This window comes from Acomys minous (assembly GCF_964271855.1).
Source record: "Acomys minous genome assembly, chromosome: 17".
Taxonomy (NCBI): Eukaryota; Metazoa; Chordata; class Mammalia; order Rodentia; family Muridae; genus Acomys; species Acomys minous.
Genome location: NC_140500.1, coordinates 60,218,336 through 60,246,270, shown reverse-complemented (window position 1 = coordinate 60,246,270; position 27,935 = coordinate 60,218,336). Strand labels below are relative to the sequence as shown.

The following is a 27,935-nucleotide window of genomic DNA, read 5'->3' as shown; positions in this document are numbered from 1 at the left end:
AGGAGCAATGTTGGGGTTGGAAATGTCATGTGTGGGGCCCAGGAGACGCCTCAGTGGGTACAAGCCCTTGCTGCTCGTGTAGAGCACTCAAATTTGATGCCTAGCACTGAGCAGCCTTGTTGGGTGGTTTACAGTAACTGTAACTCCAGCGCCAAGGGATCCTGTGGTCTTTTTGTTGTTGTTGTGTTTGTTGTGGGTCTTTTTTTTTTCCGAGACAGGCTTTTTCTGTATAGCCTGGGCTGTCCTGGACTTACTTTGTAGACTAGGCTGGCCTCGAACTCACAGCGTTCCGCCTGCCTCTGCCTCCTGAGTGCTGGGGAATCCAGTGGTCTTTGCAGGTACCTGCGCTTACATGGCACATAGACCCACACACACATATATTACAACAACAACAATAATTATAAAGAGCACGAGAGATGACTCAGTGGTTAAAAGCACTGGTTGCTCTTACAGAAAACCCAGATTCAATTCCTAGCACCTGTGTGGCATTTCACAATCATCTGAAACTCCAGTCCTGGGATGCAGTGCCTTCTTCTGTCCTTCCTGGGTACTGCACACAGGCAGTTCACAAAAATATAGGCAATACACCAAAACACAAGGAGGAATAATAATTAATAAAATATTGTTATTATTATTATTATTATTATTATTATTATTATTATTATTCCTGAAAAATCCCTTAGCCTTGTCTGTGAGACACACATATAAGACTATCCAGGAACAAAAGAGCCCCACACAGGAAGTAAGGCTTGAAGGTTTTAATGGTTTGTGGTAGGTAACAGCAGTCTTGAAGGGATCCCCCAGAGAAGGCCCTCTGACTTTAGAAGCATTTCCTGTGGACAATGGAAGGCCCAGCCTCGTCATACTCCGGCTTGCTGATCCACATCTGCTGGAAGGTGGAGAGAGAGGCCAGGATGGAGCCTCCAATCCAGACTGAGTACTTCCGCTCGGGAGGAGCGATGATCTGGAAAGAGAAGGTGGTGTGGCAAATTATGGCCAACCCCCAAGAGAGTGACTAAGAAGTGGGGTACAGTTTTGTACACCGTGGTCTCAGATACTGGGGAGCTTCAAAACCAGGTGCTCACATGAGCCTATGAGTTCTAAACCATCCAGATCAACACAAGACCTCATCTCAAAAACAAAAATACAAAATAAAAGTAAGCAAGGAGGAACAGAAATCAGGAATCTCAGCCCACTCCAGGCAAGGGCTGTTTCGGTGGTTGGAAATGAAGGGTAGGTAGTGGAGAGGTGGCTCAGTGGTTAAGAGCACTTGCTGCTCTTGCAGAGGACCTGAGTTCTGTTCCCAGCACCCACATGGCAGCTCATAGCCATATGTAACCATAGTTACAGGGCACCGGAAGCCTCTGGCCTTCACAGGGCGCACATACACACACTGGCAAACACACATGCAAGATAAATAAATCAAAAAATAAAACATAAGATGAAAATGGTAGATGATTAAATTATCACTCAAAATGGTCCCCGCCCTGCCACCCCCCCCCCCCCCCCCCGTCTTCTCCAGAGAAAGAGTGTGTTCCTGTATCCTGTGACTCTGCACTGGGCCGTGTGTTGCCTTATCCAATGGGATGCTAGCAACCAGGGCACAAACAGGAGTGGAAATGTACTTGGGTGGTTCTTCGTATTCTCTGAACCTCTTCCTCATCATGAGAAGAGCTTCTCTATAGAGTTCTTCACCCTCAAATATGAAATCTGAGATGCAGAGCTTGACCCGAGAGGAGCAGACCTGTAGAGCTGCCTGGCCAAATTTGACCTTGATAAGCTGACTTTCCAATGACCCACAGCTGCATGAGTGACTGTGCTCATTGTTACGGGGTTCTGAGATTTCAGAGGTGTTTGTTACTCAGCAGTAGCTGACCATTACCAAAATGAATAGGGAGAGCTTTGTTTGGCCCTTTTGCCCAGGGTTTATATGCATGGATACTTTGGGCTGCCAGTCTGTGCTTTGTTTTGAGCTTCATTTCACAATGACTACTTATGTCTGGGAGCTCTCAGTTTTATGCATGTGTTATTCATCCTTTCCACATGTCAGACAGCTCTGAACTTCAACTCATTTTTCTGGTTTTTGAAGTGCCTGAAGTGTTCTGTTATTGTTAACTATTTGGTTTCTGAGATAGGGTCTTACATAGCCCTTAGCTGGCCTTGAATTCCTTGTGTAGCCAAGGATGACCTTGAATTCCTTATCCCAATTAATTAATTAATTTTTTGTTTGTTTGTTTGTTTGTTTGCTGTGTGGGATGTGGAGTGTGGTGTAGGTGTACACATGCTGTGAGACTTCTGTTGAAGTCAGTGGACAACTTATTGGAGTCAGCTCTCTCCTTTCACCATGTAGGTCCTGGGGAGGAAATCCAGGATTTAGGCTTGGTGGCAAGCACCTTTCTCTTCTGATCCTTTTTTGTTGTTTTTTTTTGTTTTTGTTTTTTCTGGAGACAAGGTTTCTCTGTGTAGCCTTGGCTGTCCTGGACTCACTTTGTAGACCAGGCTGGCCTCGAACTCACAGTCATTACTTCTTTCTCTTCTTCTCAAAACATGGTCTTGCCATGCAGCCTTGGATGTCCTGGAATTCACTTTGGAGACCAGACTGGCTTCAAACTTACAGAGACCTGCCTGCCTCTACCTTCCAAGTACTGGGACTAAAGAAAGACATGTGCCTCTATAGCTGGCTTTTTCTTTCTTTTTAGTTTTTAAGCCCTCAATACTTTAAAAAAAATGTCTATTAACAATAAAGTCCACAGAAATCCTTGAGAAATCTTTATGATTGTTTGGAGACCAGCAGCCAGGGTGTTACCAGAGAAATGGGATCTCTTTCTATCAAGCACCCTGAGATCAGGTGCCATTGGAAGAAGCATTGTAGGGGACACTGGTGCCACAATGGTCAGTACATCAGAGACACCTAGCCAAAGTGTAGAGAATGTTCCTGGGAGTTTGAAATGACAGCTAGCCCTAAGGCCACATATTTCCTCTCTAGAACTTTCCATCTCTTTTCAAGTTGTGTGTGTGTGTGTGTGTGTGTGTGTGTGTGTGTGTGTGTGTATGTATGTATGTGTATTGTGTACATATATGTATGTTCACATGTATGCTTCGTGAGTGTGGATGCCAGAGGTAAACATCTGGTATCTTCCTCAGTCTCTCTCCATCTTGTTTTCTGAGACACAAGGTCTCTCACTGAGTCCAGGGTTCACTGAGTCAGGCTGGCCAGCCTTTGAGCTCTAGGGATCTGCCTGTCTCTGCCTCTGTAGTGCTGGGATTATAGATGCACTCCATCCACTTTTGTATGTGGGTGCCAGGGACTCAGGCTCTCGGCAAGTACTCTGTTGACTGAGCCATTTTCCAATCCCTTTTCAAGCCATTTAAGAAATTTAATGACTAGTATTGCTACTTTCTTTTCTTATTTTTTTTTAATACAAGCTGGACATGATGGCACAAACCTTTAATTCTAGTATTGGGGTGGCAGATGTGGGCAGACCTTTATGAGTTCAAGGCCAGTCTGGCCTACATAGTGAATTTCAGACTATCCAGCGACCTAGGGCTAAATAGTGAGACACTGGAAAAAAAAAAGGAGAGAGAAAGAAAAAAAAACCATATGTGTTTGCACATGAAAGCTGGGTACCAAACTTGGGTCCTCTGGAAGAGCAGCAGGTATTCAGGTAGTGTGTGTGTGTGTGTGTGTGTGTGTGTGTGTGTGTGTGTGAGAGAGAGAGAGAGAGAGAGAGAGAGAGAGAGAGAGAGAGAGAGAGGGAAAGAGAGAGGGAGAGAGAGAGGGAGAGAGAGAGAGTCATTGTTTATCCCTGTCTGGCCTGGACCTCAGTAGGTAGACCAAGTTGTTGTATAACTCACAGAGATCCACCTGCCTCTACCTTACAAATCCCTGGGACCAAAGGTGTGCACTACCATTCCTGACCTAGTACTCTTAATGGCAGAGTCATCTCTCTGACCCAGATCACTTTATTCTTTCTTCCTGTTTGCCTCCTCATATTTTTTCTTCACCTAAGTCCTTCCAGTGTCTTCTCCTATGACTATGGCTATGGACTTAGCCATGCTAAGCATATATTTATCCTATCATTGCTCCAAGGAGCATCAGACCAGGAGGAGAATATGAAACCAGGAGAGCACCAAGCTCTAAGGCACAGCAGCATCTCCCGTGAGACACTTCTCTGTCTATAGACCAGCAAAAGGAAAGTAGGGCAAGACCACACCCACCTTGATCTTCATGGTGCTGGGAGCCAGGGCTGTGATCTCCTTCTGCATCCTGTCAGCAATGCCGGGGTACATGGTGGTGCCCCCCGAGAGGACATTGTTGGCATACAGATCCTTGCGGATGTCGATGTCACACTTCATGATGGAATTGTATGTTGTCTCATGAATTCCAGCTGACTCCATGCCTAGGGGAGGTTACAGAGTTTAGTCAACACCCATGCTTTCAGATATGTAGCTCTTGTTGGGCCTAGGGTTCACCCTTGTAATCCCAGGCATCTGGGAGGTTGAGGTAGGAGGGTTGATGAATTCAAGGCCAGCCTGGGTCATAGAGTGAGACCCGGTTTCAAAACCAGACAAAAGCACAAGCAAAAGTCTAGCTCCAGTTCGTTAAAGGATCCTCTTGCACTGCAGCTGCCTGGTTCAGACCCTTGATCAACTCTCAACTGGGTCACAAGCTCAGATCCCCCTCTTGGTCATGGTCCTGTCTTCATGCCTCAGCTGATCTTTCTCACTGTTGCACAAGGCATATTTCTGAATCAACACACTTCTTTCTATAGCTTTAAGGAGATATAACTCATATACTATAACACATACAGGTCAGTAGTTATTAGCATATCCATAGGGTTGAGCAATTGTCAGCACAATATCTTTTTTTAAAAACAAGCTGGCCTTGAATTCACTATGCAGCTGCAGATGACCTTGAACTCCTGCTCTTCCTGTCCAGAGCCCAAGCCCTGGGATTCTATGGGTATATCAGCACACCCATTCTAGAACACTTACATGGCCCCAGAGAAACTCCAAAGCTATGAGCAGCCATTTTCCTGTAAATTCTCCTCAAGAAAGTGGCTTTCTTTGTTAAACATTATCTTTTAGACTTTGCTATAGCACTAGCTGGTAAGTACATATCACTATTTCCATATTTAAAATGTTTGTTATTAGTCTTATTATTTGTTGCATTGTAGTAACCATATGCTGGAGCAATATGAGGATGTAGTTTGATAACATCCGTGTGTGGCTCTGAGTGTTACTCTAGGTTATTTGGTCAGTAAAATAATTTATGTCCCTTGTAAAACTGTTCAGGATTTCTGTAAAGAATTTCTTATTCCTTTTCCATACTATGTGTTCTGTACTGTTCAGTAAATACAGAGTGATTTTTTTTGCTAGGCATTGGCAACACACACACACACACACACACACACACAGCAGACAGATGACAGACTGAACACAGGCTACAGACTCTAGACAGATGGAAGATACAGGGAGAATTTAAATCTGGTCCTGCGTTTGGTCTCAACTATTCTAAGAGGAAGATTCTTTTCATCCTTTAATGTGCAGCCAAATCTCCTCCTCCCCTGTAACCTGCAACCCTCTCCCTGCATTCTCTATCCTGTACTCGTCCAGCTTGTTCCACTCTGCCCTCACCCCCTGCCCCGCCTCTGAGTGCTAAGCAGGGTCTGCAGGCAGCACCTCACCGATGAAGGAAGGCTGGAAGAGGGTCTCGGGGCAGCGGAAGCGCTCGTTGCCAATAGTGATGACCTGCCCATCAGGCAGCTCGTAGCTCTTCTCCAGGGAGGAAGATGAAGCTGCTGTGGCCATCTCATTCTCAAAATCCAGGGCCACGTAGCACAGCTTCTCCTTGATGTCTCGCACAATTTCTCTCTCAGCTGGAAAGAGAACAGAAATGGCAAAGTGGTTCCTGGGCTCTGAAAGCTCGGTTGTGTCCTGTGCTCTCCAGGGCACTCTTAGTCTGCTTTGAATCTAGCCTTAGGAAGAGGATAGAACTGGCCCCAAAGAGAGTCAAGGCTAGGTGAAATGGTCCATTCCTCAAAACGCCTTGATTCCCAACAGGAACCCAAGGGATATTCTTCGTGCTCTGTCACTCTTTCTTGACAATGCCACAGGTGCTCCTGGGTCTTTATAGGGCACATTATGGGGCCAACTTGGACTACCTAAAACCCTCTCTTACCCAGGTGGGCTTCATGACCCCCTCTCCTTTCAGATTGCTTTTTACCTCCTAGGAGAGAAATGTGTCACCAGCTCTCCAGTATAGTGGAACCTTGTTGCAACCACTGGGCCTGGGGTGACAAAAGCATAGGCAGTGGGTGCTGGGGGGAGGGGATGCCGAGCAGGTTCTAAGGATGGGTTTGGCTGAGCACTGCAGAAGGAAGCTAGCTGTAAGCATTGTCCTCCTCCCCAGAGCATCTCCATGGGAACCTTCATCCTCCAAGGAGGCTGAAGACACTGCAGGCTTCCCCAGTCCACCCCCAGACAGCCTGGGGACAGAGCCACAGAAATATTCTCAGTCCTGAAAACTCCTGGTCCTAGATGGGATTGAGTTTTGAGCTCAAGTCTGAGTGGGGAAAGGGGCGGGTACCTGTGGTCACAAAGGAATAGCCTCTTTCTGTGAGAATCTTCATGAGGTAGTCCGTGAGGTCTCGTCCAGCCAGGTCAAGACGCATGATGGCATGGGGCAGTGCGTAGCCCTCGTAGATGGGGACATTGTGGGTGACACCATCCCCTGAATCCAGGACGATGCCTGTGGACACAGCAGACAAGCATCGTTCATCTGTCTGTCTCTGACGTCTATTCTGAATGACCTTTCATTATCATATTCTCCTTTAGCAGTTAAGAAATATCGCCGGGCATGGTGGCGCACGCCTTTAATCCCAGCACTCGGGAGGCAGAAGCAAGCGGATCGCTGTGAGTTCGAGGCCAGCCTGGTCTACAGAGCAAGTCCAGGACAGCCAAGGCTACACAGAGAAACCCTGTCTTAAAAGACCAAAAAAGAAATATCACCCCCCCCCCCCATGAGAATGATCAGTTACTGTGTGCGTGTTTTCCTTCTCCTAAATGAGAAGACTGGTTTCTAGAAGGCAAGCTCTATGTCTCAGTTTCTTGGATTCCTTGAAATACAGACACGGTAACGGACACTTGTCAATTGTCTTAAGCCCACACTGCAATTCTATTGTTTGCTCCTTTTAGACAGCACATTCTCGGAGGATGTCAGATCCTCTGGAGTCAGAGCAGCTTAAGGTGAGCGCTGGGAACTGAACTCGGGTCCTCTGCAAAAGCGGTATGTGCTCACAGCTGCTGAGCCATCTCTCCAGCTGAGCATACTTATTGTTTGATACAGGCTTTGTGGAAAACTCTGGAAGCACGAATGCTCAGGAAAGCAGTGAACATATGAAAGAATCTCCTGTTGGGGATCACAGGTTCTCTGCTTCCTGGGCATCCTTAGATACTGAGGCCACATGCTTATGCATCTGTCGTCATAGGTTCAGGAGGCAAAGGCGTCGCAGTGAGGGCGTGTGGATAAGCCCTTGGCATGACCATGGAAGGAAACTGCATGTACCACCCATGGCTTGATTATGTAAATTCTTTCTAATTGTATAAGCGGGCTCACGCCCAGTGTGCTCCATGGGCACTCTCATTTGCTATTTCCCTGGTCACTGGATGGCCCTTTCCCTCTAATCGTCAACCTCTGCAGGAGCCCAACCTGACCTAACTGCCCCTGCTGTAGTGCACATCCTATTGGTAAATTGTCATGTGCTGTTTGAGCTCACTGAGAAGCTGGCTCCAGGAGTGGGCTTGTCTTTGCCTCCATTCCAGCCCCAAGCATGATTGTCTCAAAGTGCCCTCCAAGGCCTGTCTGTGGATGAGCTGGCTACACACACACACACACACACACACACACACACACACACAACACACACACACCACACCCAGGGCAGAGAGGGAAGAAAACAGAAGAGTAAAGGCGCCATGTCCTTGTGGACAGCTAGAAGCTAAACCATTTCCAACAAAGGCTACTACTGTTTGCCCCATGATATAAATGTACCTGCACTGGGAAAGTGAGGTTCAGCCATGGGGAGAAGCTCAACTAGAAACTGCAGCTGACTGCCTCAACTTCCCCCAGCCAGTTTCTGTTGGATGTTTGTAAGCTTCTAGCTTGATGACGTCACCCATCCATTTGGAGGGGACCCTGCCCTGCCTGGGACTCCAGCTGACTGCCTCGATGGGGCCTCCCCAGCTGGTTCCTACTGGTGTTTTGAGTATCCAACCCGTTGATGTTTTGCTAGTCTGTATCTGGCTATTTATTCTTCTTCTTTGGCTTGCTATGAACTTGACACAGACTCTGCCATCCCAAACCAAAACTGTGAAAACCAAAATTTTCAGGACTGTGAAGAAAGCCTAGGTCCAGGGAAGGAACGGGCTTCAGCGCCACTGACCTGTGGTGCGGCCGGAGGCATAGAGGGGAGAGCACCGCTTGGATGGCGACGTACATGGCAGGGACATTGAAGGTTTCGAACATGATCTGGAAGGACAACGAGGAGGAAAGCACTGTCTGTAAAACGTCACAGCATCTCCTGACCTACGGAACGTTCTGTCATTCCTTCAGGGCAAGAGCTGTGCCGACTCAGCAGTCCTTCTTTACTGCGCATCCTCTTTCCCCAGGACCTGCCCTGATGCCCGCCCCCCCCCCCCCCCCCCCCCCCGCCCCACACACACAGCAGGTCTGGCAAGACATCCTGCGTCTCGGGTATGCGACAGGGAAGAAGTACCAGGCCAAGCTGCCTTCCTGCACACAGTGGTCTGTCTTACCTGGGTCATCTTCTCCCTGTTGGCCTTGGGGTTCAGGGGGGCCTCCGTGAGCAGAGTTGGGTGCTCTTCTGGTGCTACGCGCAGCTCGTTGTAGAAGGAGTGGTGCCAGATCTAGTTGGGACAAAAGCTGGATAAGTCCAGAAGATTCCCCAGGGGTCTGATAAAAAAACCTGACCGGCATGTCTTGGAGGAGGGTGGCCAAGTGCTACACAGGACAGGGTGAATCTGGAGGGACTGGTCAGCCCTGGGGAGTCTCCGACGGACATGGAGAGACTCTGCCCTTCTCCTCAAACATGCCAGACATGGAGCCAATGTATGTACTGATTTCTACCATCTGGCCCTCCCTCCTCTTCCCTGTTCCCACCCTTTCCAGTTGCTTTTTTTATTTTTGGTTTTTCGAGACAAGCTTTCTCTGTGTAGCCTTGGTTGTCCTAGACTCGCTTTGAAGACCAGGCTGGCCTCAAACTCACAGTGATCCGCCTGTCTCTGCCTGCCAAGTGCTGGGATTAAAGGCATGCGCCACCACGCCCTGCTTTCCAGTTGCTTTTGCCTTTGAGGAGGCAGGCTGCTCTCAGTGCTTATTGCTTTCAGGCTTCTGGGTGGGCCTGACTGATGGGTGGCACTGGCGAGAGGTCAGACAGTGGGAGGAGAGAAAAGCCAGGTCATTGCTCTTAGCTGTGGTGTGGCCCTCCCTAAACACACCTTCAGTTGATGGCCCCTTGTCCAGCATGCCAGGTCTCTCTGGGTTCCAAGGACACTGCCTTTCCACTCCAAGTCCCCACGGGGGCACTTGAGAACACAGAAGCCCCTGTGGTAACTAGAACTCATCTTTTTTTTTTCCTCTTTTTTTTTTTTTTGGTTGCCCTAATCTTGCTCACATCCTTGTAAGTAATTTCATTTAGTCAGCCTCATCAGAAGTGTGTACTGCCTCCTGCTGTGATACTCAAATATACACAGTTCTCACTGTTTACTAGTGGCCAGACTGGTGCTCTCCACGTCTGCACTGTGCCATCTTGTTGGGGGGGGGGGGGGAAAGGACGACACACCTGTGCACCATGGGAGGTTTAGTGGCATCCCTACATTGTGTCCAAAATTTGTTTATATCTCCAGACATAATCGAGTGTATGTGTGTGTGTGCATGCGTGCACACGCATGCACATGCAAACCTATCCTAGATAGGAATCCTTGCCTTGGAGAAAGTTTCCTCACCCACATGACTAGCTCCTTCTTCAGTGCTCCAAGATGCCCAGACGCGGGTCTTTACTTTGAAGGGGTTTGGTAAACAGTGTCAGGGGATGTGGGGTTTGGTTTCTTTAGAAACAGGGCTAAATCACACCACTGTATTTATGGGCTTTGCTGGGATGGTAATAAATGCGGCATGAGCTGCTGTAGATTGGACATAGTGTCTGCTTCTTAGTGTCCTCCACCCGCCCCCCAGAAGATGGCACAGTGCAGACGTGGAGAGCACCAGTCTGGCCACTAGTAAACTGGATGGGAGAAAGTCCAAAAGACAAAAATACCAAAACACAAGTAAATTAAAGGAAGAGGTGGAAAGGCTCATTATCAGGGAGGCTGGAATGGGCTGGAAGGCAAAGAAGGCCCCAGAGGCTTCGGAGAGCCCCTGAGACATGGGAAGACATGAGCACAGGCCTTGAACTTTGACATTTTGTAGGGAGGTAAGGGACAGCGACTGGCACAGAGGAGTGAAGTGAGGTTTGAAATATGCCTGTCTCAGCTTCACCTGGGACTGTAAATGTAGGCACAGCTGGCTTAGCTTGACTGCCAATCATTAAGAGCTGAGCCAAACACTCCTCCTCCTCTTCCTCCTCCTCCTCCTCATTATTATTATTATTATTATTATTATTATTATTATTATTATTATTTTCAAGATAGGGATTCTCTGTGTAGCCTTGCTTCCCCTGGACTTGCTTTGTAGGTCAGGCTGGCCTCGAACTCACAGAGATACACCTGCCCTCTGCCTCCCAAGTGCTGGGATTAAAGGCTGCACCACCACAGCCTGGCTAGAAGTTACGATTTTTTAGGAAGTCAAATCTGTTACCTTTTTCTTCTATGACTGCTTTCACTAGAAAGTTGTCTAAATGTTTACATCCACCTGACCATATCTGCAGTCATTGAATTTTCTTTTTAACTTTTAGATTCAATCGATATGTGTTCAAAGAAATTGTATGAGGTAAGATCCTGCATGCCTAAATAACTAAGTGGCTACTTCAGAAAAACCTGTCCAATTTCTAGTCAGATTTTCTCTTAAGCTGCACCTAGGACTTTCCTTAAAGAGTTCATACACTGTCCCTACGGTGAGAAAATATTTTTCTTATGTTTTCAAATTAAGTATTGGGAGATGTGTGTGAATAACAAGCATCATTTCCAAAGGTCTGCTCCACGTGTTGGGATTGCAGTAAATTGATATCTACTTTCCTCTTTAAGCACCCTAGTGGAAGAGGAGCGAGTTTGAAATGGGGTCCCTCCCTGTGACCCAGGCTGGCCTTGAATTCACAGCAAAGTGCCAATCCTCCTGCCTCAGCCTCTCAAGCTCTGGGGCTACAGACATGAACCCTTGCACCTCATAGGAAGAAACTAAGGCTAGGGGTGCGGTTTGTCCATGCGTTTCTTTGTGTGCTCCTTTCTGTAATGAGAAGGCTATCTCACAAAACAGGGTAGCTCGCACCTGAAGATGCAGAGCAACTGTTGATGGACTACAGGTAAGAACACTAGAGAGGAGCTGCTGACGTTTCCACTTGGGGTGTCATCTTTGTCCCGCCTCCTGCATTTTCTCATATGTGTGTATGTATGTATGTATGTATGTATGTATGTATGTATGTATATGTATGTTTGTATGTGTATGTATATGTGTGTGTGTATCTATCTATCTATCCATCTATCTATAAACAAAAACTTCCAGAAACTCCTAGCATATTACTTAATAATTCATTAGAGAATCAGAATACTGTGTCAGCAAGTCCCTCACCTGAACTCACGGCAGGGCACACAAACAGGAGAGAGAGAGCTGGAGTTACAGATAGCTTTGAGCGATCTGATGTAGGTATAGGAACCAAACCTGGGTCCTCTACACGAGCATCAAGCACTTTAAACAGCTGAGCCGTCTCTTAGCTCCAGTTGAGACGTTTAGCATTTTAAACAAGGGCCAAGGCCTGGCCAGATGAGATGATACAGGAGAGGCAGAGGCTGGATGTTAGGTATGACCAGATCCTCAGAGGGTGCTACAAAGAGTTAGGAACACAGAGAATCATATGGATAAACAGGGCAAAGGACAAGGGAGCCTGTGGGAAGCCATTGCCATGGTCCAGGGAGAGAGGTTGGGGGCCAGGCGGGAAATGAGCTACGGGATGGGAGGGGAAGGGAAGGGAAGGGGAGGGGAGGGGAGGGGAGGGGAGGGGAGGGGAGGGGAGGAGGAGCTGGAGGAAGCAATCCTAAGGAAGATTGATGACGCGCAGAACTGTGGGATAGGAGAGTGAAGACCAGATTTCACCATGAAAACAAACAGGGCTGTGGCTTCAGATACCTTTTCCATGTCATCCCAGTTGGTGATGATGCCGTGTTCAATGGGGTATTTGAGAGTTAGGATCCCACGCTTGCTCTGAGCCTCGTCTCCCACATAGCTGTCTTTCTGGCCCATTCCCACCATTACACCCTGTGACATGAGAGAAAAGGAAGAGAGAAGTGAATTGTCTGAGGGGCCCACACCTAGACATTCAGTCACTGGAATGTCCCTCCCAAAAGGAAAGGAAGCAGGAAACGAAGGTGAGCAGAAACAGGAAGAGGAAGTGGGGGATTTCTCATGGGCAGAACCCTTTTCTCTCATAGTCTCACAGAAGACTGTGGTTTTCTGAGGGAGAGCAAAGCCCATAGATATATTTACTCCCTTTTATACTCTCTGGAGATGGGGGTGGGGGCTGGAGGAGGAAGGAGAGTGTGCTCAGTATAGTTCTTTCAATGCAGGCTCTATAGGGCTCACTCTAGGGGCTCACAGTCTTGGGTCCAGAGAGAACACACCTGATGTCTAGGGCGGCCCACAATGGAGGGGAAGACAGCCCTGGGGGCATCATCTCCTGCAAAGCCTGCCTTGCACAGGCCAGAGCCATTGTCACACACAAGGGCAGTGGTCTCTTCTTCACACATGGTGGGTGCGGCTGAGTGAGCTGGGGCCTGGAAGAGAAGAGAACAGTTGTCAGGCGATATGGGAGACAGTCTTTGTGGCTCTGGGGTCTGGGCAACTGGGGTCCTGTTCCAGGAGAGACACCATTTTGGTCTCCTTGTCTCTGGAAGTTGTGTCTTGTAGCTCTATTCAGTTGCTAAGTACTGATCAGGTTACCCTAAGTTCATATATGGAATGCACATCAGTATCCCCACACCCCAGAATGTGACTGGATTTAGAGACAGGTCTTTACAGAGGGTGATTGAGTTTACAATGAGGTCATAAATCCAATATGGTTGATCTCCAATATGGCTAACGTCGTAGGGTGGTATCTGTGTAAGAAAAGAAAATTTGCAGCCGGACGTGGTGGCACAAGCTTTAATCACAGCACTCAAGAGGCAAAGGCTGGCCGATCGCTGTGAGTTTGAGCTAGCCTGGTCTACAAAGCGAGTTCAGGACAGCCAAGGCTACACTGAGAAACCCTGTCTCAAAAAACCAAATAAATAAATAAATAAATAAAAAATGAAATAAAATTAGAGGGTTGGGCATGGTGGCACATGCCTTTAATCCCAGCACTTGGGAGGCAGAGGCAGGTGGATGGATGTGAGTTCGAGGCCAGCCTGGTCTACAAAATGAGTCCAGGACAGCCAAAGCTACACAGCGAAACCCTGTCTTGGAAAAAAGAAAAGAAAGAAAGGAAAAGAAAATTAGAACACAGATGTATGTTGAGTGTGGACTACATGAAGACATGGCCAGAGGCAGCCACCTCTAAGCCAGGGGAGGGTCCTGAGGAGAAGCCAACCCTGATGACCTCTTGACCCTCAAACTCCTAGTGTCCAGCATAGTTAGACAACAAATCTCTGTTTTTAGAGGCCATTACCTGTGGCATTATGTTATGACAATTAGCCACCAGCCTCCCTGAAAATAAATAAAACCACCTTCCACCTAGCATATATATTTTGGCATGTTTGCATATGGATGTATGTGTACGGATATGTGCTCATGTATGTGCATGTGTCTATATGGGACAAGAGACAACTTCAGGTGTCATTTTCCGGGTGCAGTCAATTTTTGTTTTTCAGATCCAGTCTCTCCTTGGCCTGAAGCTCTCCAAATAGGCTAAGTCACCTAACCACTCAGCACTAAGGACCTAACTATCTCTACCCACCCAGGGCTGGGGTTACACACGAATGCCACCTCTCTTGGCTATTTTTTTTTTTTTAACCATGGGTTCTGGGGATTGTCCTCAAGCCTTCATGTCTGTGAGGTAACCACTTTCACAACTGAGCCATCTCCTCCTCCTTGCTGAGCAGCATATTTTAAAGATTCAGAATTCTAGAATGACTGTGGCAAAGATGTCAGGAAAGTCGGCCTCCTTAGAGAGAGACATGATTTAGATATGCAGTGACCAACCTGTGAGACCATGACTGCAGCTGAGAGAGCAAACTGGAAAACCACATAGATTGATGAGAGAAGGTTTTTTGTTTTTTGTTTTTTTAAAGACAGGGTTTCTCTGTGTAATAGGTCTGGCTGGCCTCGAACTCACAGAGAGCCACCTGCCTCTGTCTCCCAAGTGCTGGGATTAAAGGCGTGCACCACCACGCCCGGCGTGAGAAGGTTTTTACACTCTTCCCCTGAGTGATAAGAGCAAGTCACATAGGAGAACATGAGTGGACAAAAGACAGTGCCACACATAGCTCACGACTAGTAGACAGACACACCTGACACAGAGTTCTGACAGCTCATCTAGCTGACTCGGCACTGCAGAGCTGGACCACCTTCTAGACAGGAGGAAGGGCTTGAGTTCCGCCCCCGGAACCAATGTGAAAGGCAGATTGGCTATGCCTGCGCCTGGAACTTCAGCGCTGTCGGGGATGGAGACGGGAGGACAGGAGGCTACTGGCCACCAGTCTAGATGTAGGTTCAGAGATGCCTTTTCTCAAGGAAGATGGTGGAGGGTGAAGGACAGAGCAGGACTTTTGATGACCTGTTCTGGCCTCTGTGGCCGCACCTGCACAAGCATGTGCACAGACACCACACACACACACACACAACAAATTTGCAAAATATGCAGACTTACTGGAATCACCTCTGGGTGTGGGAGAGCACCATGGGAGAGGTGCTGAGACGCTTTCTCTCTCTCTCTCTCTTTCTCTCTCTCTTTCTCTGAGACAGGCTTTCTCTGTGTAGTCCTGGCTGTTCTGGACTCACTTTGTAGACCAGGCTGGCTTAGAACTCACAGAGATCTGCCTGACTCTGCCTGCTGCTGGGACATAATTTCTAATGGTTTAAGTTCTTAAGAGTAGGTTATAGTCACATGTGACACATATAATAAAAAAAAATCAATAATGTATCATTAAAGAAAAATGGTACAGTAATTTGCAAACTGTAAAATCACCATGAAGAGAAAGCGATGACTTGAAAGGAAGAACTTAACAGTGGGACACACTGTCTGCTGCCTCAGCACACAGGGAAAATGCACTTCTCCTCCCCAGTGCTGGGAGCGAAGATTTATTCAACATTTCTGACATCTATTTTGGCCGCCTCCCACCCACCCACCCACCCTCTCTTTTTCCTTCCTTCTCTTTCTCTTTCTAAAAGATTTATTTATTACAATTTCATGCAAAAGGTCAAGGGAAAGAGAATCTGTCTGTGAAGGTAGAGCCCAAAAGTGGCACTGTGGTGTGTGACCATGGTGGACCCTATTGTGGACGGTAGGGGAGAAGTTCTACAGACAACTGACTGATCCCGAACAGCCTTAGGCTGAAGTCGGACAGTGAAGGCCATGAGCTGGGCCAGCACATTATGTTTGGGCTTTTGATCAGGAGGTCAAGAAGGCTAGATGGGGTCAAAGCAGAAGTTTAATAACACAGGGCCTAGAAGGATGGCTCAAAGGTTAAGAGCACTGGCTGCTCCTACAGAGGACCTGGGTTTGAATCCCAGCACACACAGTTACACCATCTGTAACTCCAGTTCTGGGGGAAGCTATGCCCTCTTCTGGTTCCTGGGAATCAGGTATGAATGTGGTACACAGACAGATATGCAGGCAGAATGCCCGTACACATAAAATAAAATAAAATAATTAGAAAACATTACTGTTGAATGTGTGTACAATGAGAGGGGAGTAGTGAGGGCGCATGCTCCTTGGAGTGGGGTGAAACTCTAAGCAGTTGGGTCTTAAGTGGGTTCTGAGGCTTGAACTCAGGCCATCAGACCTGGGCAGCAAATGCTTACACGGTGAGCCATTCCGTGAGCTTAGATTTGTTTAAAACAATCAGAATTGAGAACCATCTTAATAATGAGAAGTTATTGAATAAGTTAGTTGGCTATCAACTGCTAGAAAATTCCACCCAACCTCCCGGTGGAGAAAGCAAAGTATCTGGCGTAACGAGAAAGGGGCTATGGTGCTCCCATCACAGTGTTCAGTGCTTCCAAGTTTGACCTAAATGTGTGTGTATATATATATACACACACATATGTTTCTTGAGGCAGAGCAACTCTGTGTAGCTCATGCTGGCCCAAACTTAGGGCAGTTCTCCTGCCTCTACTTCCCAAGTGCCGAGATTACAGCCATGAGCTACCATATCTGGCAAAATGTACTTTTAAATTTAGAAAGTGTTTTGGGACTGGAGAGATGGCTCAGTGATTAAGAGCCCTTGCTGCTCCTACAAAGGACGCAGGTTCAGTTCTCAGCACCCACACCCACTCCATAACCCTAGTTCTAGGGGACCTAATACCCTCTTCTGAGCGCCTTGGGCACTGCATGTACACAGTGCAGAGACATACACGCAGGCAAAACACCTGTACACATAACAGAAAAAAAATATTTTAAAATTGGGGTCCTTTACCTCAATTCTACAATTTACAGTAGTATCTACATAAACCTCAAAGTAGCACTGAGGCAATATATTTTAAAATCCCATTGTAACCGGGCATGGTGGCACACTCCTTTAATCCCAGCACGTGGGAGGCAGAGGCAGGTGGATCGCTGTGAGTTCGAGGTCTACTCAGTGAGTCCAGGACAGCCAAGGCTACACAGAGAAACCCTGTTTCAAAAAAAAAAAAAATGAGGCAAATCAAGCCTCAGAAAAGTCAAGTCAGCCAGAGGCCTCCTAGCTAGAAAAAGGTGAGCAGACAGGCCAGCGTTGATCCAGGGCAGGTATGCAGCCTGAGCCTGTGTTGTGCTGTCCTCGCCGTGGCGGTGAAAGCGGCATACTTTCTCCTTGTATGGCATTTTCCTTCTGCCTCCTCCTCAGGAGCGTTTGGCAGCTCAGGCCTTCACACAAAGGGGCCCCTGTCTCTCCTTTTTCTGAGCTCTTTCTGCACCAGGACCAGGTTTACCCTAACACAGAACTCAGTACACAGAAGGTGCTTAATAAATGTTGATGTGGTGGGTCCCCACCTAGACCTGTCTGCTCTGCGCCTGGGATCCTCTTGGCTTTCTCTCCCCAAGCGAGCTAGCAGCTGCCCCATCTAGTGGGCACCTCCTGAGGTGGACTGGCTGCACTCCTGCGGCTCTTCCCTAGGGTTCCTCAGCACTGATACTCTGTGTGATTTAGACTGCAGGTGCCTCTGGAGGTTTTCCTTCTTAGGTTTGTGTGTGTGTGTGTGTGTGTGTGTGTGTGTGTGTGTGTTTTGTTTTGTTTCGAGACAGGGTTTCTCTGTGTGGCCTTGGCTGTCCTGGACTCACTCTGTAGACCAGGCTGCCCTCGAACTCACAGCGATCTACCTGCCTCTGCCTCCCGAGTGCTGGGGTTAAAGGCATGCGCCACGATGCCTGGCCTACCCCTCCTTCTTTTGACAGGATTTCACATACCCCAGACTGGCCTTTAACTCCCAGTTGTAGTCAAGGATGACCTTGAACTCCTGACACCCCCTGCCAGCCAGTACTGGATTAAAGGTGTGTAGAACCCACACTTAGTTCATGCAATGCTGGGGCTCGAACCCCAAGGCTTTGTGCATGCTTGGGCAAGCACTCTTCCAACTGAGCTATATCCCCAGCTGACTCCCACTTGGCTTTTCAAGGATCTTTCATCTCCTTCCTGGTTTCACTGAACCGTACCCCACCCAACTCAGCCTCCCAAGGAGTCACACAGGCTTGGGCTTTGTTTCCCAGGCTGTATGGCCACCAAGGCATCCACAGAGCAACTTCAAACCGTCAACTCCCATCCTTGCGGTATTTGGGGGGCTTAGGACCGCTTAAATTTTTTTTCAGATTTGATTATGTTTATGTGTATGAGTGTTTTGCCTGCATGTATGTATCTATGTGTACCACATGTGTATAGAGCCTGTAGGGGTCAGAAGAGGGCATCAGAATCCCCTGGAACTGGAGTTACCGATGGCTGTGAGCCACAAGGTGACTTCTGGGGTCCCAACCTGGCTCCTCTGCAAGAACCATCTCTCTAACTCCAGAACCGCTGTTTTCTGTGGCAGAACCAGAGACTGGAGGCAGATGACGAGGTCGGTCGCTGAAGGCAGAAGGGATGGGAGCCAACTCCTGCCATGTCTCTGTCACGGGAAATTCTTGACCCTTCCTGTCATTTCTGGCTAGTCTAGAACTTGTCAGCTGACCCAGAGCCAAAGTAGCTGTGGTTGGCTGGGGCCACACATGCTTTGCCTTTATGGGAAGCTGAACAAACTGGGTGGCCATTTCAGCATGTACCTCATCCGGACTTCATCAAGAGAGTCTCACACAGTTAGTTAGACACAGCTTTTGAGTTTTATTCTCCCTGCCCCCCGCCCCCGCCAGGGCAGCCCTGACCCAGACAGAATGATTGCAGCTAATTGGCCCCCTCACTGATCTCCCCCGTGGACCTCAACTCAGTAGGAGGACAGTGGTGTGAAAACACATCCCTGCCACTGCAGAGGGACAGGTTTGGCCCTGGTGTCTCTCACTTCTCCTTTATTGATTCTTATCCTCCCTGGGACCCTGTCCCCACAACCCTGTCCCATTTACCCCTCTGGCCCCAAGTTTCTTCCACTACAAAACAGAAGTGACAGCATCTATCTCTGGAAGAATATTAGGGGCTGGAGAGGTGGTCCAGTGGCAGGGAGCACTTGTTTTTGCAGAGGACCTGAGTTCAGGTCCCAGCACCCACACAGTGGCTCACCATCCCTGTCACTCTAGTTCCAGACGATCTGATGCCCTCTTCTGACCTCCGAGGGCCCCAGGCACACACCCAGCACACATACATTAATGTAGGCAAAACACTCATATACACAAAATAAAGCAAATAAATGTAAAACAAAACCTTAAAAATATTTTGAAAAGAAGAATCTGAGTTAAACACACACACAAGGATACTAAAGGGTTATACAGATTGTGACCCAGGATAGGCAGACTTTGCCTGCTTTCCCATAGATTGAAAGTTAATGATGTGTGTGTGTGTGTGTGTGTGTGTGTGTGTGTGTGTGTGTGTTTTATTCTTTTGAAGTGGTCAAAAATGGCTCAGTGGGCAAAGTGTTTGCTGTGCAAATATGGGGGGAACCTGAGTTTATGCTTCACATGAAATCCAGGGTTGCTGCCAGATCCTCTGAAATCCCTGTGCCGGGCAGAGGGAGATGGGAGAATCACCAGGCAGAGCCAGTCAGCTAGGGTGGCTGAGCAGGTGAGATCCAGCCTCAAAAATAAGATGGAGAGTGAGAGAAGATCTCAGGGCTGGCCCTGAGATCACTATGCAGCTGCCTTGAATTCCTGCTCCTCCTGCCTCCGCGCCTCCATCCTCCCTCCCCCTCCCCCAGTGCTGAAGTCACAGGTGTAAAGTCCTAACTGGCCTCTGCATGTTGTGTTGTTGGGACCTGGCACACCTGTCCACGCCCACACTGCCTGTGATCGCTTTTTGTTAGAACTGCAGAGTTGAAGGTGGTTATGAAAAGACCTCCAGTCTCAGGAGCCTAAAACACGCTCTCTCTCTCTCTCTCTCTGACCATCTTTGGAAAATTCTCCTGACCCCTCTCGTCAGGTGTCACAGATAGTCTCTCAGTCGTCTCTATCAACACTTGCTCATGGGATGGAGTGTGTCCCACTGAAAGAATTTCACCACCCGCTTCACAAATCGGTGGCTGCTCCCCAAGAGAGTGGGGTGAAAACCCATCCCTGCCACTGCAGAGGGACAGACTTGGTCCTGGTGTCTCTCGCTTCTCCTTCCATTTTAGCAGAGTTGCATCCCTGAAGAGGCGGGCTCTGGGCAGTAGGATTTCAAATTAACACTTTGGCTATGTAGTTTGGAGCGAGGGCTTCAGGTGACATGTAAGCACCTGGCAATCTGCCTGGTATTACCTGTCCCTTGACTGACATAGAAACATACCGCTACAGTTGGGTTGTTGGCTTATTAAGAGGTTGCTGGGTCTCTGGAGGCGTTCCCTTGAAGGAGGCTGTGGACTTTCTCTCACTCTCTCTCCCTTGCCTGTGAAGTGAGCAGTTTTGCTCTGGCCTACATTCCCATCATCCCTTGCAGGCCCAAGGCAATGGGGTCAATTTGATCACTGACTAGAACCTTCAAAACTGGCAGCCCAAATAATTTCTTTTTTGCTTATAATGTTATCTAGCTCAGGCGATTTGCTACATCAATAGAAAGGTGACTGACACACATGTGACCAGAAAAACTAGTAGAGTGTTGTCTTAGAAAGCATTGTCATAGTGTGAGGCCAGTGGAAGCCGGAGTTCAGAGTGCCTTTACTGGGTTCATAGCCAGCCATGCAATTAAACATGGTGGTGCACACTTTTAATCCTAGGACTCAGGAGGCAGAGGCAGGTGGATTTCTGTGAATTGAGGCCAGCATGGTTTACATAGGGAGTTTCAGCCAGCAAAGGCTACATAGTGAGACCCTGTCAAGAAAGAAAAATAAAGCTTCTGTTTGGAAATATTTCTTATTGATTGATTGGCTGACTGGTTGGTTGCATTGTTTTTTAGTGGCAGGGTCTCATATAGCCCAGGTTGACCTTGAACTCACTATGTAGTTGGGATTACTCTGACCTCTTTTTTTTTCCCCTTGGTTTTTTGAGACAGGGTTTCTCTGTATAGCCTTGGCTGTCCTGGACTTGCTTTGTAGACCAGGCTGGCCTCGAACTCACAGCTCTCTGCCTGCCTCTGCCTCCCAAGTGCTGGGATTAAAGACATGCACCACCATGCCTGGCTACTCTGATCTCTTGGTCCTCTTTCTTCCACCTCCCCAGTGCTGGGATTACAGGCGTGCACAATCACATGCAACTCATTATTTCTGATCCCTAAGAATCTGCCCTTGTCACCTGCTCTTCTGGCCCTCACCCAGCCTCTCATCCAGGTTCTCAGTTCAGCTCTTGGCTAGACCCTTGCCCTGCGCTCCGGACCTGCTGAGCCAGCTGCATGAGGTGTATGCAGCCCAGGGCATCTAACCCAGCCCTGCCAGTGTGGCTGACGTCAGTTCTGGCTGGAGCTCCACTCAGAGAGGCAGGCCACCCACACCAACCGCAGCTCTTTTTGATTCTACCTCCACACCACCACCAAGTGCTACACGGTGGTAGCACTTCTGCCCTGTGCCCCGTCCTCTCACCTTCCAGAGCAGTCCCTCCACAGGATAAATCTCTTGCTGTTATCCTTTAGGCTTTACCTCTTCCATGCTACCCACTGCTCCATCCTTTACCTTAGTATCTAGCAACCAAAGGACTGACCTACCCCCCTCCCCCCTCCCTCCCCCCCCTTCCCGCCGCCACACACACACACACTCACTGTCCCAAAGACCATGCTTCCTTTTTTTTTTTCCCTGTCCTTCTCTGGGGCTTAGCTCAGGCACCCTTCGTCCAGGAAGCCTTCAGCTTAAAGGAGAAGCTTCTCCTGGGCTTCCAACTTTCACACGCTTAGATACTTCATTATGATTCTATTTTTAATCCCACTTTATTCTGACACAATGATTCATAAAACCCGAGATAGCCTTAATATATAGACAAAGACGGTCTTGAACCGATCCTCTGGCCGCCACCTCCCAAGAGCTAGGAGCATAGACTTGTGCCACAACACTTTCTGTGCACGACACTTTCCGTAGCCATTCTTCAGCTTGGGAATACAAGGTAGACCCTAGTCACGTTGGGCTGGGTGCTAGTCTGTACACATTTACTCCTTGCTAGGGAGGTACTGTGCGTGCCCATGTGGTAGGTGAGCAAATGGAGGTTCCTTGGTAGCACTGGGTAATAGGCTGTTGATCTCCAAGACCAGCATCCTGACCCCAGCCTGCTCCGCTTGGATGCAGCTCACGGAGGTGGTGGAGCCCTTTGTGTGTGTGTGTGTGTGTGTGTGTGTGTGTGTGTGTGTGTGTGTGTGTCTCGCAGAGATGGTGGTCTTGGCATGTTATTTCACAGCCAGTAAAAGTTGTTTTGTTCTCACACTGAGTCTCCTACTGAGGCCCAGCTTGACCTGGGACTCACTGTGTACCCCAGGCTGGCCCTGAGCTTTGGAAAATCCACCTGCCCTAGGCTCCCAAATTACTCAGAATACAAGCATGAGCCACCATGATCTGAGAGTGTGCATCTTTTGGAAAAGATGCTTAATTGTCCTGGTCTCAGTGACCTCATCAGAGGAGAACAAGTTGGCTGCCTTCTAGCCCTAAAGTGTCATGAAGCTGCAGGACGTTTGTTCCTCCATCACATCTGGCTTTCCCACAATGACCTTGCAGTCCTCTGATAACTGCGAAAAATCCTCCATTCACCTCAATTAAGCCCTAATTGGAGGACGGAGACACCAACCAAGGTCAACTGAAGGCTGTCCCTTCCAAATCCCTACACAGGTAGTTCATAGATACCAGGGCCACTGTTGGTTTTGGCCCAAATACCCAAGAGGAAGCTGCCTTCTGCAGCTTCTCCTGAAACAGCCTCCCTGACATGATGACCGAGGGCAAGGAGAGCAGGACAGGTGCGAACCGCAGGAGTCATACCCTGGGGGATCCCCAAACTGTCCTGTCCCCAGGATGCTCCCTGGTCAGAGATGCTTTTTCCCATCAGGCAGCAATGTGTTAGAGGCACCACTGCCACCAAGGGCATTGGCATGTGACCTGGGTCAGCATCATAAGAAACCAAGTGAATCTGGAATGGCCCAGGCCCACAGGAGGTCTGGCTGCTTTCACAAGTAAGAGGCGACAGAAGTAGTACTCACCAAGGGCGTGAGAAGTCCTTCTCCAAGGGACTGAGGGCCGTGGTGTCTTTGGCAGAAATACCAGAGCAATATAAAACCCCTGAGGCGGATCTTCTTTAAACAGAGTCCCTAAAAAGGCCAGCTGACGGTGTGGTAGCAAAATTACCATATAAGGTGTTTTTTTTTTTTTTAAATAAACCAGCCTTGGGGGGGGCGTAGATGGAGGGTGGGTAGAGTGAATTATCATTTGAAAAATGTATGTGAAAGGATTCAAATGGCAACAGCCTTTGGGCCATAGATTTGTTCCTTTTAGGCCGTACTTGCGTAAACAAAAATTACACCAGGCCTTATAAGCTGTCTAGAGTGAGGCCTGACAGGGCTGTGCTCCCGGAGAGAGAACCATACCAAGAATGGCAGTGGCCTCCTCTGTCCCCGCCTCCTTCCTCAGGCCCTCTGCCCGTTGCCCCAGGGTCGGCCTGAGACACCCGTGCTGCACCCACAGAAGGAGTGTCCCTGTGCTTTGTCAGGTGCAAGCCCTGGACAAAAGAAGGCTGAGGGGAAATTCCATCAGAACTTGGCAAAAAAGAATTCCATGTGCCCTGACTGTCCAGCTGTCCTGGGATCCCCAGTCACCCTCAGCTTCTTCTAGAACTCGGTGCTTTCCAGGTTTCCTTCCTGGAGCTGCTCTGCCAGTCCCCCAGTGCCGGGAGATGCAGGAGGGACCCGGTCTCACGACTGAGCACACCTAGCAAGACCCATGAGCAGGTACATATTTCCAGTGTCCTCTGCTTCTGGATTTCGTCCATAATGCATTCTCTCCCTGGGCAGCTGTTCCGTGTAACACAGTGTCCACTACCACTCGGTGGCAGTTAGTCCCAACTCCCAACGCCATATGTCACACCTGATCCAGACCGAAGCGATCAATTGCAGATTGAAGAGCTGCATCCAGGAGACTCTGGGCTCTTCAAGCTCCCTTGTCCAAAACCTGTCCTGCTACCCTCAGAGCTGCCACAGAGTCTTTCCTCTCACTCTTCCTTCAGGAAAGCCAGTCAGTTTAGCAAGGTCTCTCTCTCTCTCTCTCTCTCTCTGCCCAGCCCCAGGCACCTGGGCACAGTTCTAAGAATTCTAGACCAGCCTATATATAACAAATTTAAGGTAAGACACCATAATAAAGGTAGAGATATTTTATAAAAAGTGCCAGAGGGGTACACGGTAAGGGTTGGAGAGAGGAAAGGGAAAGGGGAAATGATGTAATTTACACACACACACACACACACACACACACACACACACACACACACACACACACACATCTAAATGAGACAAGGCCTTGCTCTGTAGCCCCAGCTGGCCTTCTGAGTCCCGGAATTAAAGGTAGGCATGTGTGTCACCCCACCCTGCTTCATATTTAGAGGTTTTCAACGACTTTTTCAGTAAAGGATAGAACAAGGGACAAGAGAGAGACAAGAAAGGATGCAGAGGGTTTAAGTAAAGGACAATGTCAGATGTGAAACTGTCACCATGCAGCCTCACCCCCTCAGAGCGCCCCACCCCCTCAGAGCGCCCCACCCCCTCAGAGAGCCCCACCCCCTCAGAGCGCCCCACCCCCTCAGAGCGCCCCACCCCCTCAGAGCGCCCCACCCCCTCAGAGCGCCCCACCATCCCAGGTACAGCTTCCCACTCTCCACCAGGCTGCGGAGAAAGAGGAAGAGAGCTTCTTGAGCGTGTGAGGACAGTGTGCGTGAACAAGGGGGGTCTCTCCTTTTTCTGTGGGAAGGGGAGTATGGAGACTGCCAAGAGGGCAATTTGGGAGCTCTAGAGCGGCCATCACACTTGATTCTCCTCTGCGTGCCTGCTCAGAACCAGCTGCGAGGAGGTGCCCTCTGCTCACCTGAGCCGGGAGGAAAGGAAGAGAGAATTCAGGCACAGCAGCCTGGCTACTAGCTTCATCAAGTGGACACAGGACAGGTTGACAAGTGCCCACTCTAGGGGACATCCAGTCCACCTAGGACTCCATCGATAAAAGACTGTGGGTCCCCCTTGAAGCGACAGGGATGGGCAGATGAAAGCGTTGGGCTAGACTGATTTCTCCGTCAAAGGACTATGTAGCCAGCACTTCTAGGAAGCGCTGGCATAGAGCCACCACGTGGCCCTCGCTACTAAAGGGAAACTAGTGATCAGAGGTCCAAAGTGAACGATGTAAAAGCCGCCAATCAGGTGGGTGAAAAGACATGTTTGTCTCCCGCCATCATCCCATGAGGTGGCAAATGCAGAAGAGCTAGAAAGAGACCACGCCCACTTCCCAGAAATTCTAAGTCTTGGCCTGCTCTCCACAATCCTGCTCCCATACTCAAGGTCTGGCAAGTCACTTGGGGTATTCTGTCCTCAGCCTAGAACTAAGAAAAACTATAATCTCAGCATTCAGGAGGATCATAAAGTCAAGGCTAACCTGGGCTACAAAAACAAACAAACAACAGTCAAGGAAAACAAAAGCACACCAACTCAGCCCACAGCGTGAGACAAGACCAGAATGTTCTCCAACCACACTGGAGTCTCCAAGGGTGATTTTGAGCAAGTTGCTGACACAGGCTCACTATAAATGCTTTCTGGTTGTTATTGGAGTTGCCATTTACTGAGTTGTGTCTATAAACTCTATATTGTATATAATCCCCTGTATATATAATCTCACATCTAAATTTATTATTATTGCATTAATATCTATATCTGCGTATGATGTATGTGAGCGTGTGTGTGTGTGTGTGTGTGTGTGTGTGTGTGTGTGTGTGTGATAGTGTGGCAGTCATGGGACAACTGTGGGGTTCATCCTCTCTTCCCATGGGTTATTTCCTTCCTTTTTTTGTGTGGCAGCAGTAGTGGGGTCATTGTCACTGTCGTCATCATCATCATCATCATCATCATCATGCTGTTGTTGATGATAGTGGTGGTGATTTCTTGAAATAAGGTCTCATGTATATGCTTTGTCTTGCCTTTTATTTTTGTATTTAGGCTTATTTAGGCGCGCGCGCGCGTGTGTGTGTGTTTGTGTGTGTGTCAGAGAGAGAGAGAGAATTTATGTGTACCAATACAAGGCAGGAGAGCATGGGTTTGCACGCACACATATGTATGGTTGGTGGTGGGCGGGTAGGGATGTGTGGAAGCCTAGAGGAAGGGATGGGTGGGCTTTGGAGAAAGAATGAGAAAGCCGGAGCACCAGGGACATGATGCTAAGGTTTGGACAGTATCTGGGGGGAAAAAAAGAGAGAAGAGAGAGAGAGAAGGAAAAGGAAAAGTTAGCTGTCCTGAGAGCTCAAACAGAAGCAGACAGACTGTGGTGCTGCCCGATGGACAGTCTGCAGCAACCACCTTACTGAAGTATTTTTAAGGCAGTGGAAGATACACTGCAAACTTTCACTTTTAGGAGATTCTCTGTAGCCTTCTGTTTCTCCCAGCTTCTTAATTTGACTTTTTAAAGGTTATTTTGCCTAACCAACAGTTCTTTTTAGTCCAAGTGTAAGAAAAGTAGGACTCAGGGCTGAAGAGATGGCTCAATAGTTAAAGACCTTAGGCTGGAGAGATAGCTCAGAGGTTAAGAGCACTGTCTACTCTTCCAGGGGTCCTGAGTTCAATTCCCAGCAACCACATGGTGGTTCATGACCTTCTCTAACGTGATCTGATGCCCTCTTTTGGCCTGCAGGTGTATATGCCGGCAGAGTACTATATACATAATAATAAATAATCTTTAAAAAAAATAGTTAAAGACCCTTGCTATTCTCACAGAGAACCAAAATTTACTTCCCTGTATCCATGGCAGGAAAATCACAGTCCATTGTAACTCCAGCTCCAGAGGATCTAGTGCCCTTTTCTGGTCTCCAGAGGAAGCAGAAAAATGGGATTTGGTGTTTAGTATGTGTATGGTAAATATTTGGTGAGTGAATGGAAAACATCACATTAACAACTACAGTGAAAACATGTCTCTTTTGGTTCTCTCAGTCACTGTCCTGCATACATTTGTCAGCCGTGAGGAAATGGTCTTGTGCTGTCACAGGAGTGTAGCTTTTATCCACCATCGGCTTCTGGAGGTCAGAGGGCACAGCATCTTTTTGCTCTACTCATAGCAAAAAGTGCTCTGCACGTAGTACGCACTCTTAAGTGAATGGGTTATGGTCTGGGTGTATGACTCATGCTTTGGGGTGTGTCAGTACCCCCTAGTCCAGCTCCTGTTACTGGAGTCCCACAGCACTTGATGTTGCCGTTTGAACTACTTAGTGCACACCATCGGGATAACTGCTCATGGCAGTGATGCTCAGCCTTAGATGCTCAGCCTTGGCACCTGCTGTAGACATCTGCAGCCTCATCCTACTTAGTATCCACTTCTGCTTCTAATGCTATTGGTAGGGTTTGGGAAAGAATGCTCCCTGCTCTCAAAGCACGCAGCTTGCATGGGATATAGGCTTTCAACCCAGGCCTGAGCAATTGGAACATGCTTCTGGCTGTAGTGATTGGTCCCAGGACGAGTTGTGGCTAAAACCCCAATCCAACAACCCAGTCCTGGGAGTTGCACTGAAACCCGGAAGTTCATTCTCAGCTAGATCAGGACAACAGGCAATTAAATCACAGCTGTCTGCATTACTTTAATGGAATAATTTACTTACATGGTCACCAAACCCTGAACCAAGATCACGGTGGATGCTGGGTCTGGCTAGGTCTCAATACCCATTGGATTTTCTGTCACTTCAATGAAAAGAATTCGAACTAACACAAAATTCCTTTTCCCCCATTCTGTGGTCTTTTCCTGAGCCAGAGCTAAACTCTCAAGCATTATAGTTATTAGAGGCGGTGTG

The 27,935-nt window shown here is 48.3% G+C and overlaps 1 protein-coding gene across 1 annotated transcript; it reads right to left on the bottom strand.

Moving 5' to 3' along the window:
• Nucleotides 1-743: 743 nt before the first annotated feature.
• On the bottom strand, nucleotides 744-23,238 carry ACTG2 (actin gamma 2, smooth muscle). Its single transcript, XM_084765929.1, is given in 10 exon segments — nucleotides 744-964; nucleotides 4,219-4,400; nucleotides 5,688-5,879; nucleotides 6,590-6,751; nucleotides 8,445-8,469; nucleotides 8,471-8,530; nucleotides 8,818-8,928; nucleotides 12,359-12,487; nucleotides 12,850-13,002; nucleotides 23,116-23,238. Coding segments are annotated over 9 exon segments (1,131 nt in total). The 5' UTR covers nucleotides 12,976-13,002; nucleotides 23,116-23,238; the 3' UTR covers nucleotides 744-820.
• Nucleotides 23,239-27,935: the final 4,697 nt, after the last annotated feature.